The sequence below is a fragment of the Sebastes fasciatus genome, chromosome 4, assembly GCF_043250625.1.
Source record: "Sebastes fasciatus isolate fSebFas1 chromosome 4, fSebFas1.pri, whole genome shotgun sequence".
NCBI lineage: Eukaryota > Metazoa > Chordata > Actinopteri > Perciformes > Sebastidae > Sebastes > Sebastes fasciatus.
In genome coordinates this window covers 9,513,950-9,533,954 of record NC_133798.1, presented here as the reverse complement: position 1 = coordinate 9,533,954, position 20,005 = coordinate 9,513,950, and the positions used below count along the sequence as shown (strand labels likewise).

The following is a 20,005-nucleotide window of genomic DNA, read 5'->3' as shown; positions in this document are numbered from 1 at the left end:
TAATGCAGCATTTAAAACCAGGAATAGACAACACTTAAGCAATATTACAATATCAAAAATCTAAGACGATATTTATATCACAATAAATGTTTTTCTGGCATACTGAATAGTTTGGAAGAAGGAGTATTGGAACGCACAGACAATCCCCTCCATGGAGGCTGGAGGTGGTGTGTTATGCAGTTATGCGCAATTTACAGAATTTTGCCTTTGCCGACAAAAGAAGTACATTGAAGGGGAAACAAAATGCATGTCACCATGCAATAGCATTGTGCTGAATTTGCAGTCCTTAAAGTTTATGTCCACAAGAAAAAAAGTTGTAATTTTTTAAGTTAAAGGGACTGTTTGTACACGTATAAATCTAAAAATATTATGTATAAAACTAGATTCTTTTATGATTCCGTCAAACCCAGTTCTGGTAAGGCAATGGCGAATAAAAACTTAAAATTGCACTTATTCTGTAGTTATGTTGGAAGACTGCACGACAACGCCTAATTGTGGAGAAATTTTGAGAGCAATTAATTGGAGACTGAAAAAGTGGACCAGAGACCAGGAATGACTTACACTGGAGGTTTATTTATGTCTTGAATTCAAGGAGAATTCAGTCAGCAAATACAAGTCAACAAGTGTGCCGCTAACCCAATTCTGAGGGGCCTCTACACAGAGAACCTCTTTTGCTGGTCGCAAACTGGCAAGATAACCTAAGGAATAATTCCTTAATAGGTGCAATTCAAAAAACTAATCGTTGAAGTATGACTGGTTGGAGAAAGTTATTTGATCTGTGATTCACAATAGGCTTATTGAGAGTGGTTGTTTACTGTGGCACCCTTCGGGTGGGACAAAGCTTCAGTGTGTGATGTGAGATGAGAACGTGTTGCAATCATGTCATATGAGAATTTCTGCCTTATATGATTTAATGGCAGTCGTATCACATTTAAATCCATAACTAAATCCATCCCAAATTCTATGATATGCTTAATTAAAGGAATCTTAACAACTTGTTGCTACTTGTCTCCCACAAGTTTTTGTTGGAGGCTCTGTGACTCCAATCAATATCCCAAACAAAACATTGAGAAATATGTTTAATAAAATCTCATACCCTATAGTGTTGTATAGAAACTCAGTTTCACTAATCTATTCGGAAAAAAACATTCACATGAACTAAATATTTAAAATTTCCCACAAGTCCCAAAGCAAAAGAAATCGATTTTTTAAAATTCTAAATGGAGTGTATCCGTCCAGTGAATTGTTACGAATTGAAACTTTTCTCAAAAGGACACCTTGGACTCGTCGTTGACAATAGCAACGGTGACTTTCTGGTTAATAACATTCTTATTCTTGGGAAATTTTATTTACAGAAATCCAAGTATATGAAAGTGAAACCTAGGTTTACTGTGTTTCATAATGGGTTTCTTTCTTAATTGAATGCCATCAGAGTAATGAAAAATAAGAATGCAATGCATAATGGAAGAATATAATTTACCAAAAACCCTAGCAATTAAATTTAATTCATTTATTTTTCAGTGTTGCCATTTGTTTGTTTGTTTGTTTGTTTGTTTATTTATTTATTTATTTATTTTGTATGCATCTGATCCTATTGGTCTAATGTAAAGATATTTAAGTCATGATGTTTGTACATAGGAAATTGTAAAAAAAAAAAAAATTGATCACACGTGTAGAATTCATCGACCCTGATTGGTAGATGTTGCATTTGGGTTCTTCAAGAAAGTCTGGATAATTGCACACACACAGGTCATGTTACGAGAATGACACAAAAACAGTCAGTCAGTCAAACTTTCGTTTTTCATTTTGTATTAATCAGTAAAAAAAATGAAATAAGATCCAGTTTGTCATTATTCTTTATTATGAATTCAGTTTAAGCCCAAACTAAAAACTTGTGATAAGATGCTCAATCTTCCAGCTCTGTCCACTGCACTGTTGAATGATGACCTCATAGTCCGTGCTTTGTCCCTGGACGATCTCTAGACATCTCTTTGTTGCTTTGTTTATGATCGCTTGGCCCTGTAAAAGTTTGATCAAGAGAGAGAATTTATGAGATGGTAGCATAAATGCATCTAACTAACGCAATGATATTTTCAAGCGATATACTGTATGTGTAGGATCGGACATTTATGACTTTGGCACCTCCTACTGGTAAAAGACTGTGCTGGATTGTTCAAAACGTCACTGCACAGGGGTCAGAACATACTACCGTGATTGAGGTCTTACTTGTTTGAAGTCCCAGTGCATGTGTAGTTGGTTTAGTTTTGCCAGCTGACAGTCCTGCAGAGTGGGAGTGCTGCCAGAGCCAGGATCAACCAGGCAGCGGTTACTGTTATATTTGTGAGATTTAATCCCCCCAATGAAGATTTCACCATCTGCGTTGTAGAAGCAATGCTGGTGAAAAGGATGAGTTCTGATTTAATATTTATGATTTATTATTATCATTTCAGTGTCCGTTTTTTCTGCCTGTTTTCTTAGACTACCTGTGGCTGCTGGAAGTGGCATTGATACAGGATGGGGATGTTTCCTGGAACAGCGCCCTGGTCCACACAATGGCTAATGAGAAGCGTGTTCTGCAGCTGTACAGGTCAAGAGAGTCATTTATTTGCTTTGTGTTTGACCACTATGTGAACATTCATTATTTGTGTTTTATATCTTTTAAAATGTGATTTTATTTAGTATATTCATTGAAGATAGTACTCATTAAATACAGATTTTTGATCTTGAATTCAAAGTGTAGTTATTTCAGGCTGACTAATATAGTACTCACACTAAAAAATGACCTGTTACAAATGAATGACTTAAAATGTCCCTTACCACACCATACCCCAAGAGGTTATCCCATGTTTCCAGACTTGGATAAACGTTGTCCAGGTACCACTTGAAAGGTTTACATTTCAGCTTTTCTTTGAGCTTCTTCCTCTCTGACACGTCACCAGTATCGATTCCATGATTCTGTGTATGAACAAAGCAAAATCTTGGTAAAATCTATACTCTTCTAAACAAATAAGTCTCTTATTTATAAGAGAGCAAGCAAATACATGTGGAAATGCTGGCTCTTAAAAAACACAGGTGTTGCTAAGTTACAAAACATTGAGTCTTATTCTGAAAAAACATGAATGATGGCTCTGTTCTATTTAAGTATCCTAGTTAGCAGTGACAGTGAGTCAGCATGCACAATAGACCTTTCAAACTTTACAACATAAACATTGTAAATGGGTCCCTTTGCTTTTCTTGTTGCAATGTTTGTTAATGCAGTAGCTGACAAGACGTAATCTTTGTCGTGTCTAGAAGGTAACCCACGAGTTGGGAAACTCTCGCTAGATGGTAAAGTTTAGGCATTGACCTCAAATAGTTAAGGTTAGGCATTGACCTTGAATGGTTAAGGTTAGACACCTTAAGCAAATTGTGAAACACCTTTGGTTCAAGGTCTGTCTCAACAAGCACATTTCTAGCAGCAGCTAGTGTGTCATTATACAGTATATCCAAACAGATAATTGAGATAAGCCTACGTCCATATTATTTGTCAAGAGAGTTTGGCTGCGACTCACATTCAAGCAGTTTATGGACTGCCCAACCAGGGGAAATAAGATACGGGACCTGATGTATGCCAATGCTAAGGAGGCATACAACCCACCTAGACTAATCCTTATCGTTAACTTGTTTACATTTTATGATCCATGTTTCCAGACATTCGTCAGCATTTTATGAATGTAATGTATTACTAATTGAGCTACTGTATAAAATACTATACCGTACATGTACTAAACTTAATCTCTAACAACATAAATAATTGCGCTAACCTCAAGGGGAATGTTCCAGGCAATAAACACGTTCCGCTTGTACTCGTCCAACCAGATATCTGCAACCCTCAATGCATTTCTCCTCATGGAAGGGTTGAGATCAAGCGCATACGGTTTATGTGCCCTCTCAATGTGAGCAACCCTGGAGCAAGGCACAACCTCCACACTCCCTCCACACAGCCACACCTGAGCAGTCAACACACAGATCAGACACTGTAGTCATTGGTGATGATAACCCCAAAGTTCAACTTTAAATGATTTCAAATCTGTGCCATGTTAAATTCTCATTACTTGTCAGTTTTGGCTACTCACACGAATCGCAAGTTCAACATTTTCTCCTCCGTAAATTCTCATTCCACCATCAAGCCCACCGATTTCTCCCAGGAAGCCTCTGTCTGCTGCAAAGATTCCCATAACAGAGGGACTCCTGCAAAACAAACAAACAGAGCCACTTTTACTGTCTGTTATATTGTGAAACAGCTAAAACTTTTTATTGTTTAAAAAGTGATTCAGTGATATGAAAAACACAAACATTCCCCTTAAATAGAAAGAAGACAAAGGCACAAACTTTACTGTGAAATAAATCTAAACACTGGCAATTAATAAAAGTTATTAAAGGTGCTAAATTTGATATCCAGAGCATTAATATAGCAGCAAACAACTATTTGGTATGTAAAGATATAGATGTCATAGTCTGCTCCTCTTCATACCTGCACTCAGTGTTTTTCCACAACTCTGCCCTCACCTCACCCCACCTGAGCTCACAGCTGCAAAATGGTGCTGAATTGTTTGGTGGACACACATGGCTCACGCTAGTTCCGGACTCACCGGTACTCTTGTTCGGCAACCCGGGTCGAGCCCCCGTAACCCACAAAAGACTATCAAGGCTCCCAGCCTTCATCTAAATCAGTGCAGTGAGTTTACTTACCTGCTTGTCCTGGTTCCTGTGTACGCTGTGAATAAAAGTTATTATCAACGTTACCTGCCAGTGTTTGTGCTGCATTTGGGTCCATACCACACCCATTACAATAGAAGAGTAATGTCTACCTGAGCAGAGAATGAAGTCACTCTCCCTCTGTGCGTGTTGTTATCCGAACTTCTCCTTGCATTGTTGACATAGCCGGGCCGGCCGCGCGTGCTTTTAGTGCATGTTCGTGCATGTTCGTGCATGTGAGAGTAGCTAGCTCATGGCTGCGGCTCTGCACTGCTCTCATACAGCGGTTACAGCTGATCACGCTGTCCCGATCAATGGCGTCATCGCAGAGGCGTAGCACCCACCCTCCGGTTCCCCCTCAGGTAAACACTGTTTGCACTCTGTTAGCACTTTTGCTGTTGTTTGTACTGTTTAGCATCTTTAGCATCATTAGCTGCTCACCGCCGGCTCGCCACCGCCAGCCATGTTGAGAGCCGTTGAGAGGCAATAGAAATGCTACCAATCCCGTATTTAGCACCTTTAAAGAACATAACATCAGACACAGAACCGGAAGCAATATTTCACTGTGGTAAAACATTTGGTTTTCCACTAGCCCTACTGCAAATAAGATCATGAGCTCAAAAATAGCTGATTGCTCTTTTGTATAGGTGTCTAAAGTCACATTTTCGCATCAAAGTCAAAGCAACCAACCGATCCCTGAGGAGAACTCTCCAAAACTCTAAAATTTAGGCGAGGGTCTAATGTAATCATCCCACTCAAAGTAATCTGGCTAAGTAAAATAGTGTGTGTTCCACATACTTTCCAGGCTGCGATTCATCCTCCATCTTCAACCACTCTGGCATAAAGGACTCGTAGATGCACCACAAAGCCCAGTCAAAGCCATGAGCAAATGAGTAATATCTTTCCACATGCAGGTCATCAAAATGCACCTTATCGAACACTGGGGACACCACCACTGTCCTGTCGGCTTTGATCCTGGCCAGCAAAGGTTCTGCCCTGGTAAGGACACCAAGATTATACAATACAATAACATCAAGAGGAGCAGGTGAAGTAAATCATTCTAACAGTATTGATGTAGGATTATAACAGGGTTCATCACTAGTTTTTCCCTGAACTGTACCCCTTAATCTGAAACATGTACATACCATCCCTCTGTGGCTTCAATATGGGCATCCAAAATGGCCACAACATCAGCTGTGGCATGCTCCCAACCTGAGATCCGAGACTGGGACAGCCCCATTTGTCGCGTATGCCGCACTTTCTTTATGAGTCCAGGCCTCTCTTTGTGAATCTGAACTATGTAGTCTTGTAATGGTTTTCCAAGGTCATCTGAAAATGTAGTAGTCCACAGTCAAATCTATAAAACGAGTACAGATGACTACAAAAAGCTATATAAATGATATACAAAAAAATTATGTAGCAGTGAGTGCTAACGTAATTTACTCTAAATGTCCTTAGTAGGGGTAATGAGACTAATAAGTGGCATGGTTGATGTAGATCAGGATACTGAGACGTTTGAGCGAAACATCATCATGCACAGTTAAACTTACTGTAAGTGCCATAGTCATCCACTAGAATGATTTCCCTCAGCAGGTGCTGTGGAGTGTGGGTGATGATGCTTCGTACTGCCCTTTTAATGATCGAAAGAGCTTCGTTTATGTAGATCAGTACCACGCTGATGGTTGGCAGGACCATGGGATAATTCTTCGTCAGACATCTAAATGGTGTGAGATGTAGTGACAGGTGTAACAATTTGGTTAATGAAGGTTCCCATGCAAGGCAGGGAAATAGGCACTGAGTTGCAGGCAGGGTCTGAAATGAACTTTTTTCATTGCCTGCCACTATGGCAGGTAAGTATTGTTTTTTTGTCTGAAATTTTATCTGCCACTTTTGAAATCTATGCGCTACATGAAGGAATAATTTTAGCTCTGATGTAATAAAATGTTCTATATATTTTACATGAAAAAACATTATACACATGGTAAATTACAGTGTTGAAATTACACTTACACTTACAATTAGTGTCCGACCACTGTTTCTGGGGGATGGGAGGGTATTGTAGCCTACACAGTACTGTACTATACTGTACTTTCATATTGTCATCCATAGTGGTTATTTGCATAAAAACACACAATTCAATTTTATAATCAGGTAATAATTCCCTTTCTATTATCTATTTTATACTGCTGTGAAAAAAAATAGCATTTGGTCGAAAAACAAGATTTTGCATAGGGCCCCCAAAAACGTAGATCCGGCTCCACTAGCTGTGCGTCCTAAAGTTGGAGGATCTGCTAGAGATGCTCCTGTCACGAGGAGAGACGCAGCATGTTGGTATGGACAAAATTCATTTTTTGGCATTAACATCAAACAGTCTAACGTTAGCTAACTGGTAACGTTAATACTAGAAAGTTGACCTCATTGACTTGGGAATAATTTCCCACTGACGCTGCAGCTGTACTGAGATCAGAGGCTGGCGGTATGTGTGTGTGTGTGTGTGTGTGTGTGTGTGTGTGTGTGTGTATGTGTGTGTGTGTGTGTGTGTGTGTGTGTGTGTGTGTGTGTGTGTGTGTACGTGCGGGACAGATCGAGCGCATACAGTGTGTATGCCAAGGTGTGGCCATGTGACATGACGTCAAGGACATACTATATTAATACAAAACTGATTTAACTGACTGCTCTCTTTCACATTCACATTGCTTAATGTTTGCATGAGAGCAGAGCTCCAGTTATAATGGTTGGGTCTAAACGGTAACACACAAATTGCGAAACCCTCACGAGATGGTTAAGGTTAGGTATTGACCTTGAATGATTAATGGTAAATGGACTTTCACTGATATAGCGCTTTTCTAGTCTTCTGACCACTCAAAGCGCTTTACACTACATGTTAGCATTCACCCATTCACACACACATTCATACACTGATGGCAGAGGCTGCCATGCAAGGTGCCAACTTTGCCCATCATGATCTAATCTAAATACTCATTCACACACCGATGGCTATGCCTTCGGGAGCAATTTGGGGTTAAGTGTCTTGCTCAAGGACACATCGACATGTGACCGGAGCAGCTGGGGAACGAATCACCGACCTTCCGATTGGTGGATGCTTGGCATGTTGAATGCATGTATTTCTTTCTATTTTCTTATTCTTTTGGTGTTGGCCTTTTTTGATATACAGGATAGATTGAGTGGAAAGGGGGGAGAGAGAGGGGACGACATGCAGCAAAGGGCCATGGGTCGCATTCAAACCTGGGCCACTGCGGTTAAGGACTCAGCCTTGGCACATGGGCCGCCTGCTCTACCAGGTGAGCTACCTGCACCCCAGTGCATGTATTTCTGGCTAAATATTGCTTTGGCACAATTATTTACATATTCAAAATGCAACTAAATTCCAATTATCACTATTTTTATAAGGTTTATTAGATTCGCTGCATATAAAACACTGGTAGTAACACCCATAAGACGGAGAAGACATTTGATTATATTACATAGCAAGTTCCGGCAAAGGTCAGGAAACAAAATAATCAAACCCCCTTTCAAAATAGTATGAACAAAAGTTACCTGCTGTCTCTTGTATCCGGAAGCTTTCGGTCTAGTGGCAACCGGTTACTCAGGAAGGCATTGTATCCATATATCTGAAACAGACCTTCAGCCTCCTTCTGTTCTTTTTCTGACAGGTCATCACCCCAGTGGGAAAACAGGATGGAGTTTGGATATAACTTTGGCATCACCAGCTTCTCTTTTTCTTGGTCCACATTTGGAAAATGTTCATTGGTGGAGCTCTTTTGACCAGATACTTCTATCAGCTTTGCTTTGGTGGATTGTGTTAAAAAAAAAGACAGAAATCATAAACAGTGTCAGTAAAATGGAATGACAAGAGTCTTTCAATAGAAGTATAAATCTGTTAAGAAATTTAGCTGGAAGGATTGCTGCAAGCTCTTCTAATACACATATGTAGTACAAAACATCTTACCAACTTGTTTTCTCTCCTTGTCCATTAAAGACCTACAGTACATTCTCAAGGTGTGTTCGAATGTGAACCAAATTTGCTCCTGGTGTTTTTCCGCACCAATTTGATTGCTGTGGCAATCTTCAAACATTAGACACAATACATCCAACTATATACAGATAGACATTAATGGTAGCTAGCTAGCTACTAATGTATCCTACATACGACCGTCTCTTCTGTTTGTGTGACAGTTCAATCTCAAAACTTACCAGGAACTCCAGTTCTTTGTGTTTTCCCTAAGTTCCTCTCTTTCTTTTCTTGTTTATGTATGTTTTTGCAGTGTAATCGTAAACCCTCGGGATACACACACATTTTTCACTCAAGTTGAAACATGGTCGACACATGCCGACGCATGTGACGCAACGTGTGATTTTACTTATTGACTTACTTATTTGTGTCCCCTTTTCTCACCATTCTGATGGCTGGAATGTGTCCATTAATGTCTGTAATGGACTGTATAACTGGGAGTTTTGAATGCAGGACTTTAACTTGACAAGAAGATTTTGTATTACTGCTCCTTTTACTTAAAGCTGAAGTAGGCGAGATTGGAGCAAATATGATTAAAAAAAGTTATTTTTATAAAGCTGTCGCTATATCGTGACAGTAGTACATGAAACAGGTAACCTGAAAAAAATCATGTGCCTCTGTGTCCTCCGGTGCTCCTAACGGCATCTGCAAGATTTCACATACCGGAAGAAAACATGCAGTAAGAGCTGATCCGAGTTCCGCTGTCCAGCTGTCGTCTACGAGAGCCGGCTGTCAATCACTCGCGAAGTCCGACCAAACGGTCAAACTAGGCCGCGCTGATCAAATATTAATCAATATTATGTTACGTATGCTGAAAGGTTATTATGGAAGTTTTACCCAATGGTGCCAAAAATATATTGCCTACTGCCACTTTAAAGGCAGACATATGATGGAGAAACTCACTTTTTAACTGCTTGTACACCAAACGCCCAGGAAGAGCACTGTCCTGTGAAGCAAATTTTCGTAGTGGCCAAACGGCGGTACTGCAACTTCCATGTCAGTCACATGATGCCATTAGGCCCAAAAATACTTTTTCCCATAGACTTACATTGGGGAAAAGATGTCTGTAAATTGGCGGATCATTTTTTTTTTGAGGTGAATCAACTTCCCAGTACAATCACTTGAATAGCCCTCATTTAAATCATTAGGTCCTAAAAGTTGTAAAATGCACTAATAGTCGAATCCAGAGTTATTTTGCTTCCTCCGTTCATGTGAATGAGACCCAAACTGGCACTGGAGCGAGGGCTGGGAGGCAGAGTTAAAGGAAAGGCTGCTGCGCCTGCTCTATGAGCCCAATGGATGCGGAAGATCGCCGGATGATCCGGGTACTTTAGCACACAGCAGTCGAACCATTTTGGCTTCATACGCCACTGAGCAACTTTCATAGGAATGAACGGGAGCCACCCTACAACTCTGTATCCAGTTCTCTTTATACATCCATGTTGTGCACATACATTTGGATATCTGGAGTACCTACCAATCCACAAACAGTGAAATAAGACAACCCAGTCAGTTTTTTTGTGGCTGCTTAGATCAGAAAACATGTGATTCAATAATCCATTCAGATTTTGTTCCCCTTTCTATGTCACAGAATATACCGCCCCGATCTGAGTATCTCCACCGACGGAAAGACAAATGTGTGCCATATTTTTCTTGCAAACCAATCAGAGTGGACTGGGCTTTTTCAGGTGGGGGCTTAAAGAGACGGGCGCTAAAACTCAGAGTTTCAGACAGAGGGTGACTATAGGTATATACATTCAGACAGACAGTATGATAAAAACAATATGTTATGAACATTAAAGCTTCAGTAGGCAGAATGTTTTTGGCATCGTTGGGCAAAAATTCAATAATAACCTTTCAGCATATTGTAACTCAAGTTTTCTGAGAGGAAATTAGACTTCAGCACCTTCTCATGGTTCTGTTTTCAGGCTTTAAAAATCTAGCCCTTGACGGGATACTTTGGCCAATCACAGGTCAGAAATTATAACACACCACTTGTTGAAAGTTTTGTATCAACTTTAATCTAAGGAGTAAATACATGTTCCTGATGTAAAAGTAATAATTTTCACTTAAAGTATGAATATATAACTCCAATACAAACACAAAATGTCCCCTGGTCTATTTTTTTCTTGCTTTTTCCATCTTTTGAATGCAGCATGTCCATTCACATTATCCTCGCTGACAAAACATGTCATGTTTGGGCACTCAGGAAAGGGACATGAGCAAAACTCAGTTCACATCAATCCCATTGAAAGGCACTGGAATTTTCTGCAGTCGCTACAGGTCCCATCACTGCCGTATAGGTGTGTGATGTTTCTGAGCTTTTGTGGAGCAGCTGGTTTCTGTGGCCTCATGGATCTGTGTTCTGTCTGTCCATCCTTTTCCAATGGAAGTGCCTTTGGAAGGTGGCTATGACGCCACATTGCTGTCTGATAGGGTACGGTCTAGACCTGCTCTATATGAAAAGTGTCTCGAGATAACTTCTGTTATGATTTGACGCCATATAAATTATTAAAGGAAAACACTAGTATGAATTTGTTCTCAGGAGACTTTTGCATGTCAAGTGTTACTCCTGTAAAATAAATGATGTAATGTTGTGAAATATTTTGGCATAATGTTTTCATACTAAAATTTTAAACAGACAAATATACTGTAACATAAATACAAACATGTTTTAGTTGGATGTTTAAAGTGTAGAACAAACAATAAAAAAATTGACTGTGTACAGTAAATACAATTAAATGAGGCTGCATCGTGTCTTCTGTTTGAGTTTGGCCACAGCACCTCATCAACATCACAGGCAATGTTCTCCCTGGCCAACACTGTAAATACTTTATAGGTGCAGTTGGAATATAGTTCCAAATCTCATACATACTGTAACTGAAACATAGGCTACTTTCTGTTTACAGTACTACGGTCCATTTGCAATACTAATCATTGAGTGCTGTATTGATGCAGTACTGTAATACTGTAATGAGAGTAGATTTCTTACCTTACCTACTGTGAACCTGCTTACAGTAAATGTGGTTGTACTCTCTGCCCAGCCTCCCTCATTGTTAGACCATGGTCAACCAAAGTGACCTGAATCTCATCAGAGATTATGGCTCTCCTGTTCCTCCTCTTGCTATGCCTCTCTCTGCTGTGTTGGCATCCATTGCTCCACAACACAAAAGCTCACCAGTGGCCCTTTTATTGCTAAAACTCTGATCGCTAATGGAACAATTGTGCAACATGTGTTTGCCCATGTGAGGAGTCAGAGTGGATAGTAGGAAATTAAAGTTCAGCATTTTGATTGTCAGTGTGTTCCATGTGAACACAGGAGATTTTATCCTTGAAGATTGTGCCAAATGTAGAGAAATGTGTGCAGTGTTTTGAAAAAAGCGTGGTTTAGAACGGCAATCTGAGTGTAGAGCAGTAAATGTGCTTGTATTTAGCAGAATGGGTTCAGGAGGTTTGGTACATGAGTTACAGGTTGTGGACATTGTGTCTCAAGTTCCAGTGTTAGTGTGTAAACAGTTGATAAAAACTGTAATATAATACAGGTTTACTAAGCAAGAACTTTACACTAGACCTTTTAAGTCTTTTTGAGGTTGCTTCTGAATTGGTACTCACCCAGCTTGTTCAGGGTCTTTTCAATCATGTCCAGTTTCCTCCTCACAACCTCTTGATCTGTGACTCCCTCTGGGAAAGATTTGCCTGTCCTCCAACTAGCGATCATGTAAATGATGAAGTATATTAACAGCAAAAAGGCTCCAATCATTCCGGCTCTTCGCACATACATCTTCATTGTAGTTTCTCACGAAATATCACATCAATGTAATTCTGTCCCTCTACGCCGGCCACTTTACAGCTCAAGTTGTTCAATAAAGCACATCTTATCTTAAACGACTTTCAGTTTACACTTCAACAAAATCAACAAAAGAGCATGGCTTAAGGAGGCGGACATAAGAACACTGAGTCAACACATTGCTTTGAAGGGAAAATACAATACCTAGAAGTAGCCTAATAGTACCTTGCTGACTTGAGGGTGGAGAGGTGGACTAACACTATCAAGCCATAAATATAATGAAGGTTTCAAAGTACACTTCAGTATTTACTGTGCCTACAAAGCACATTCACTCTCCTTTGATTTAAGCATGTTTTTTATTGTTTTATTGTACATTGAGTATCTTTGGCATCAATGACAACATTGATTCTATGTGCTTCTTTGTTACTTGCAATACTTGAGTACAGTATATTATTAGAACTATTATTGTACAAAACATACATTAAATACATATTACACTTAAGATCATGGTCCTGGCTGTAGTCTCCGTTTTGTTTCTGTTTTAGTTGTTGGATATAATTTGACTGTTTACTTGTATTGTTTCTTACCTACCTTATTTGTTTTTGTGATTTATGGGACTTGGCTGCTGCTACACTGCAATTTTCTTTGGCTCTGTTAGCTATTTGTAAGTACTGTTAAATTTCTCAATTGTAGTGAAGTGTGAACCCAAACTTGACCCCTCTAGGACATTAACGTTGTTGTAACAGAGTTTGCTGCTGTCTTGATGGAAAATAATTCTTTTCTCAAAACACCTCTGCTCGTGTGTTGATATTGTAGCACACATGGATGTACACTTTGCAATCAACAACTACCACTCCTTTTTGTTGTTGTGGTTTAGTTTTGCAACAAACACCTTGGGTGTGGTTGAATGCTTGAGTGATTCACAGTCAAGAGATGCCTTTTGCCAGGAAAATATTGAACAACCTGTATGAAGCACTTACTGATAAGAGTGGGCAGGGCAGTGGGTAGGGCACAAAAGGTCTGTGTGCCAGGGGGTAGATGTACTCCACCAGGTCATGAAGGAGGTAACGGTTGGGACTAGACGACAGGAGAAAACAAGACAAAATAAATAGCTCCACTTGTGCTTGTAGAAGTTGATGAAGAGACGACAATACAATTAATATACAGCACAAGTTAAATTGGAGCGTCAATGACAGAGCACTAAATGCGCAGCAACCAAATCACTGAAAAGGAGCTCAACAACATTCACAAACATGACGTGGCACATCATATGTCTTGGCATCACTTAGAGACTGAACTGTTCTCATTGTCTCTTTCACTCCCACAAACAACTGTCTTACTTGAATAGTAGTTGAAGAATCTGTCCTCCCTCCCAAAGATCTCAGAGGGCTTCATGATGATCGCTTCAGGAAATTCATCTCTCACTAGTTTCCTCCTACAGCCTATGGTAAAGGAACATAGGCTGATCAACTACATTTTAGGGATGTGCATTAGAAGCAAAAATACTATTAAAAAAATCCCCATCATCAACCCATCCCTACTACATTTACACAGGTTAAAGGTTGATATAATTTTTATGTAGACACATTTTGTTTTAGAAATAATACATCCACAGAGCTTTTAGAAAGGTGCCAAATAAAAGTATGGCTTTTCCAAAAAAAAAAAAAAAACGGGTCCAAAATGACTTTTGAATGTTTTGTTTATCTCTGTTGAAGTTATTTGATGTTCAGTTCCCACTTCTAAGCACTATGTGAAGTAAATGCAATGGAACGGGCAGGGAGAGTGCGACATCATTTTTCATGTATGAATGTAAATCTGTGCTCAAGTGATTTAAATACAGGGCATGAACCACAATCCAACATATGTTGACACACAAGGTTTCCTATCCTTCAGTAGGCCGTTTCTGTGCAGACAAGGTAGTCTCTAAAGCTAAGTTCACGCCATAGTCATCATATCGCTGTACTGTTCACACTACACAACTTGCTGTCTTGTAATCGGGAGTCTTGAAGTCGTTGTGGTTTTCACACTACGTGACTGACTGGCAACGGGGCCCCACACAACGAGATCTTTCACTGGGAGGAATCCCCGATGAGGTCTCCAAACCATGTTTTTATCACGAAAACATTTGAGAAATACACGGTAAATGACGTGATACTAGGGCTGGGACGATTCATCTATCTCCCAATTCGATATGTATTGCAATTTTGAAGTATTGTGATTTTACAAGTATTACGATTCAATATTACGATTTATTGCGTTTTTTGGTAACTTTTTTAACACTGGACTGTGGAAAAAATTTAATCATACACTTCTAGAGACTTTTACTTTGGAAAATATCCAAATTGTTACAGTTAAAATGTTTGATTTGCAGCATGTATGTAGTCGGAGATGTCCTGAAGTCAAATACATCAGTCATTATTTATTAAATTTTTTTCCAGCAACCCAAAAATCAAAGAATAAAGAATTTCCTCACAATTTAGTGGTATTTTCTATTTAATTATAAACACCATGGAATGTTTTATGCTTCTGGTGCATATAATCCCTTCAATCTTATTTCCATTTATGTATTTTGTATAAACAGTTCCCTTCGTTAACACCTTATTTTGAAAACCAGACGTAGTCATGTGTATACCTCCACTAACTAAATGATATGGTGTGTGTGACTATTTCAGCCTTCTTTCAGCTGCGTCCCTGTCTCCGGCGGTGTGAAACAGACTTGAGAGCAAGTAAAAAAATAAATATAAAAATATAATTCAAAGCAGTAAGCACCCACAGCATACAGCCAGCTGTCCTTCCTGCATGTAATATTATCATACAATCACCCCAGCGAGCTCTGATTGGTCTGTAGTCGGTACTTTTATACAAGTTGATATCTTATCTGGAACATAACCTGCTCCGGAGCAGGTTGGCTCAGCATTTATCATGATGATCTACCCAATTAAGAACTGATCCACCTCCGTAGGATGGAACACCCAGAGTTAACCCTCAAGTTACCTCGCTAACCGCAAATCCTGCTTCATACTACAGGCCTCTAGCTTCATGTCAGCTCTGACTGTTTGTTTTCCTCCGGTCTGTGAAATCTTACAGATGCTGTTAGGACACCGGAGGACACCGGAGGCACATGTTTTGTTTAGTTTTTTCAGGTTACCTGTTTCATGTACTAACTTCGCCAAGTCCGTCGCTAGCTCTGCCGTCAGATTCGTGCTCTTTATACATCCATGGTCAGCTCCATCGGGGCCGTTTGAGTTCATTTAACATAAATGTCAGTATATGGGTGCTCTACAGTTGTAGCGTCGGCTGATTTGACCACAGAGATGCGAGATGATATGGCGTGTGTGACTATTTCAGCCTTCATTCAGCTGCATCCCTGTCTCCGGCGGTGTGAAACAGACTTGAGAGCAAGTAAAAAAATTAATATAAAATTAAAGCTGCAAGCAGCGTTGAACGGGCCCTCGCCCCTTTGCGCACGTCGGGGGTACCCGCTGCCGTGCATTTCCATGAAAGTCGGACACTGCACGCAACAGTTAGAGGGTATTTTCTGCGTGGAGCGCGTGGCACTGTAAATGACCTGTTGAGAACCTGTGGGGCATCCTTAAAAGGCACTTCTATGAGGGTGGGTGGCAGTATACAACCATTTCTTGTTGCCAGTAGGTGGCGCTATCACCATAACTCAATAATGGAACGTATATGTCTTCAGGCCGGGACTCTTATCCAGCTTGTGAAGTTTGGGGCAGATTGGAATATGTAGAGTCAAGTTACAACAGCCTCCTGTGTCATGTCGTATGCCTCGAATGGTTGAGGTTAGGGTTAGGTTGTCTGGCAGCGAGTCTCGCGAGAGTTTTTGCAGATCTCAGATCAAATTTAGCAATTTACAGGCTCCCTTCTAGTCGCTAGTCTGGAGGCTGAAAATCAGGGCTAAAGTCGAGTAGAGTGAACTTGCTATAACCAAACTGCCAATCACTGGGCATTTTCATAATGTAGTAATCACATTAAGTTCCAACTCGAAGGGACTGGAAGATCTTTACTCATTTGTTGTTTTTTGTTGTACATCTGAACACATTGTTCAAACTCTGTATAAGCTGAACCTGTTTGCCCTCTGAACACCCACACAGGTGTTTTTCAGTTATTCTGGCTGATTAGACCTCTGCTCAGGCTGAAGGTGGAATTCATGAGATCACAAATCTCTATCTACCAACAAGAATGATAAGAATGCCCAAACAGGTGCAATGAAGGCTGACAGGAGACTCAGGAATCTGTCAATAGATTACAGTGAGCAGAGATCTAATCAGCCAAATAAACTGAAAACACCTATATAGGTGTTCATAGCTTTTAACGCAGGGTGCAGAACCCTCTGAACCTCCTCCACTGTCACCTCTCTGTTGTCAGTGTCATTCCTACACCCACACTGAGGTGTAGGCATTTGTGGTGTAGAGACTACAGGTGAAAGAAATGCACTGCACTTTTTTTATCAGCTTCTGGTGCCTGTAATTTCAGATATTGTACTGTCATCACCTATAATCATGACTAAAAGCATATCAGTGTCATTTGGTACCCCGTTACATTCATGAAGTCAAAACTGCAGCTACTGGTGACAAAGTTAAGAGCGAAAAACAACAACGTTACTGGGTGAGCGATCTAATCGACGTGAACGTCAGAGTTTGGGTGTGTCCCATTTTCACGCATGGGAAAAGATGCTGTAAAGACAAACTTATTGTCTGTGTTATTTATTGGTTGTGATGTGAATTATTCACACTCTGGGGTGTTGACTTCATTAAGTCAGAAAGATTAGTGACATGGTTTGATTTGATTAAAACCTGATTCTATTGAGCAGGTTCCTCAGGCACGGCTCAACAATAAGGATTGCTCACATGCAAGTATAATGCCACATTGGGCTCGTAAATCGAACAACTTCCTGTTTCCTTTAGGTGGCGCTATGACTATCACTCATAATTGAATGTATACGTCTTGATGCTGGGACTCTTATAAAACATGTCAAGTTTGGTGCAGACTGGACAATGTATAGTCAATTTATAACAACTTCCTGTTTCTTGTAGGTGGCGCTAGGACTATCACTCATAATGGCACATATATGATTTCAGGCCTGAACTCTTATCCAGCTTGTGAAGTTTGGGGCAGATTGGAATATGTAGAGTCAAGTTACAACAGCCTCCTGTGTCATGTCGTACATGCATTTTGTTTTCCCCTTAAATGTACTTCTTTTGTCGGCAAAGGCAAAATTCTGTAAATTGCGCCCAAACAAACAAAGTTTGCTGCTGTCTTGATGGAAAATAATTCTTCTCTCAAGTGGCAGTTTTCCTGCATAACACACCACCTCCAGCCTCCATGGAAGGGATTGTCTGTGCGTTCCAATACTCCTTCTTCCAAACTATTCAGTATGCCAGAAAAAGATTTATTGTGATATAAATATCGTCTTAGATTTTTGATATCGTAATATTGCTTAAGTGTTGTCTATTCCTGGTTTTAAATGCTGCATTACAGTAAAGTGATGTAATCTTTTGAACACATCAGACTGTTCTAGCTGTTCTATTATTTGCTTTTACCCACTAAGTCATTATAGCCACATTACTGAAGATTATTTATCAAAACCTCTTTGTCAAAATATTTTGTGAAAGCACCAATAGTCAACCTTACAATATCATTGCAATATTGTTAGAGGTATTTGGTCAAAAATATTGTGGTATTTGATTTATTCCTTATTACCCAGCCATATATCTACTGTATGTAGCATGCCAAAAATACCAGGGTATCCTATTACATCCAGTTGTTATGATCTTGTTCACCAAAAAGCGTGGACTCAATTGCAGGCACAAACACAAGTCTTTTGAAGGTGTAACAAATATAATTTATTACACTAAATATAAAAGGAACTGTGAACAGGGCTGGAGTTCCTGGAGGTAAGGATCCAGGTCGAGGAGGAGCAGCGTGTAGGAGGCAGGTTGGTACCAGGAAGCAGCAACAGCTGACAGGTGAACAGACCTGAACAGAGGACAAAACAGGGTGAATCCACAAATCCAAAAACACGAGCAAGAGCAAGTCAAAAAAGCCAAAAATACAAGGGAGCCTGAATATGTCATGTACCACTGTGGGTGACGGAACGATCTGGCGATGAGTGGCAGGAAGACCGGGGTATATATACTGCAGGTGTGTGTGATGATTGGTTGATCGGTTGATTGCTGTCAGCTGCTCCAGCAGTGCCTGCCCAAGAGGAGGAGGGAGAGGAGGAAGGCCACACCTCTCAACACACTGACAGACTAGACAAACCAGGGAAAAACACACAGGAGACAAAAGGGCAGGGAAACAGAGGAAACACAAGGAAAAACTAGGCTGCCAAGATGATATCATGACACCAGTAGCATTTTACAGTATACAAGCCAGCCTGCTTTTCTGGCTATTCTGACCCACAATCCTCTGCACAGCAGATATATGAGCAAGAGGGTCAAAGTACAAGGCGCAATGTTATGACAAAGTAGTAAGTCCCAATTGTATTTATATGGCATGCAACAGTACGTACTTTGTAAGGGCAGCTGCAATACGGTACCAAAAGTAAAAACAAAAAGTATGTGATTTAGAACGTAGCCTGCGTTTCTGCGTTTTCTGTTGTACAACAATAAAATGTAAAAGTCCAATGGGGTAAACAAGAAGAACGGGTGAATACTCTTTAGAGGCACTGTAATGGTAAAGTCATATTAAATAAAAACATTCAAAACAAGACAACTTTTAGAGGATCATTTTTTTAATGTATTTACAGAACATAGTTAAAGACCAAACAATCAGAGATACTGACGTCCTCTGGCTGCCCTGGTTGGTGTTGTTGGTAGTTTAATAGTTTCCAGGTAACGGAATCGGCGATGGCGACGCAGAATCAGTCGAGGAAGTGATACCAAGATCTTCCAGACCAGGAAGTCCTGGGTACTTCATGTCTGTTGTGTGAAACTGGAGAATAAAAGCGCAGGACAGAATTAGTGTTGGAGGCTCTACAGTTGGTGACACAATTCTCAAAACTGAAATTAAAAAACAGAAACTATCACATGATTGTACAGTATATAACAACTGCACCCAAGAATCCCCTGTAGAGGTTTTGGTTACAAGTGGCACAATAAGGGAATTTTTTGATGATTGGGTTGCTGTTTTGTTTGTATAATGTGTTCAATCAGCGCAGGTACACCACAAACATGGGGCAACGTGTTAAACATTTCACCAGAATGTGAAATAGGATCTGTGAGAAACACCTATAGAAACTGCTTGTGTGTTGATATTGTAGCACACAAGGATGTACACTTTGCAATCAACAACTGCCACTCCTTTTTGTTGTTGTGGTTTAGTTTTGCAACAAACACCTTGGGTGTGGTTGAATGCTTGAGTCATTTACAGTCAAAAGATGCGTTTTGGCAGGAAAATTATGGCACAAAATGTCTGTGTGTCAAGAT

General features: G+C 40.1%; 1 protein-coding gene across 1 annotated transcript; it reads right to left on the bottom strand.

The window, feature by feature from the left end:
- Positions 1 to 1,592: 1,592 nt before the first annotated feature.
- On the bottom strand, positions 1,593 to 12,650 carry LOC141765699 (putative polypeptide N-acetylgalactosaminyltransferase 8). Its single transcript, XM_074631889.1, has 11 exons — positions 12,383 to 12,650; positions 8,296 to 8,545; positions 6,288 to 6,454; positions 5,883 to 6,066; positions 5,536 to 5,733; positions 4,116 to 4,230; positions 3,804 to 3,989; positions 2,818 to 2,955; positions 2,484 to 2,579; positions 2,227 to 2,394; positions 1,593 to 2,019 (listed from the first exon to the last, which is right to left on the bottom strand). The coding sequence occupies exons 1-11, from the start codon at positions 12,555 to 12,557 to the stop codon at positions 1,885 to 1,887; spliced, it is 1,812 nt and encodes a 603-aa protein (XP_074487990.1). The 5' UTR covers positions 12,558 to 12,650; the 3' UTR covers positions 1,593 to 1,884.
- Between the last annotated feature and the right edge of the window lie 7,355 nt (positions 12,651 to 20,005).

Excerpts from the sequence above, each read along its gene's own strand:
- LOC141765699 (XM_074631889.1), bottom strand. The coding sequence starts at position 12,557 with ATGAAGATGTATGTGCGAAGAGCCGGAATGATTGGAGCCTTTTTGCTG. Across the intron at positions 6,455-8,295 it reads CCGGATACAAGAGACAGCAG|ATGTCTGACGAAGAATTATC; the intron begins GTAACTTTTGTT and ends CACACCATTTAG. Across the intron at positions 4,231-5,535 it reads GATGAATCGCAGCCTGGAAA|GAGTCCCTCTGTTATGGGAA; the intron begins GTATGTGGAACA and ends TTTGTTTTGCAG.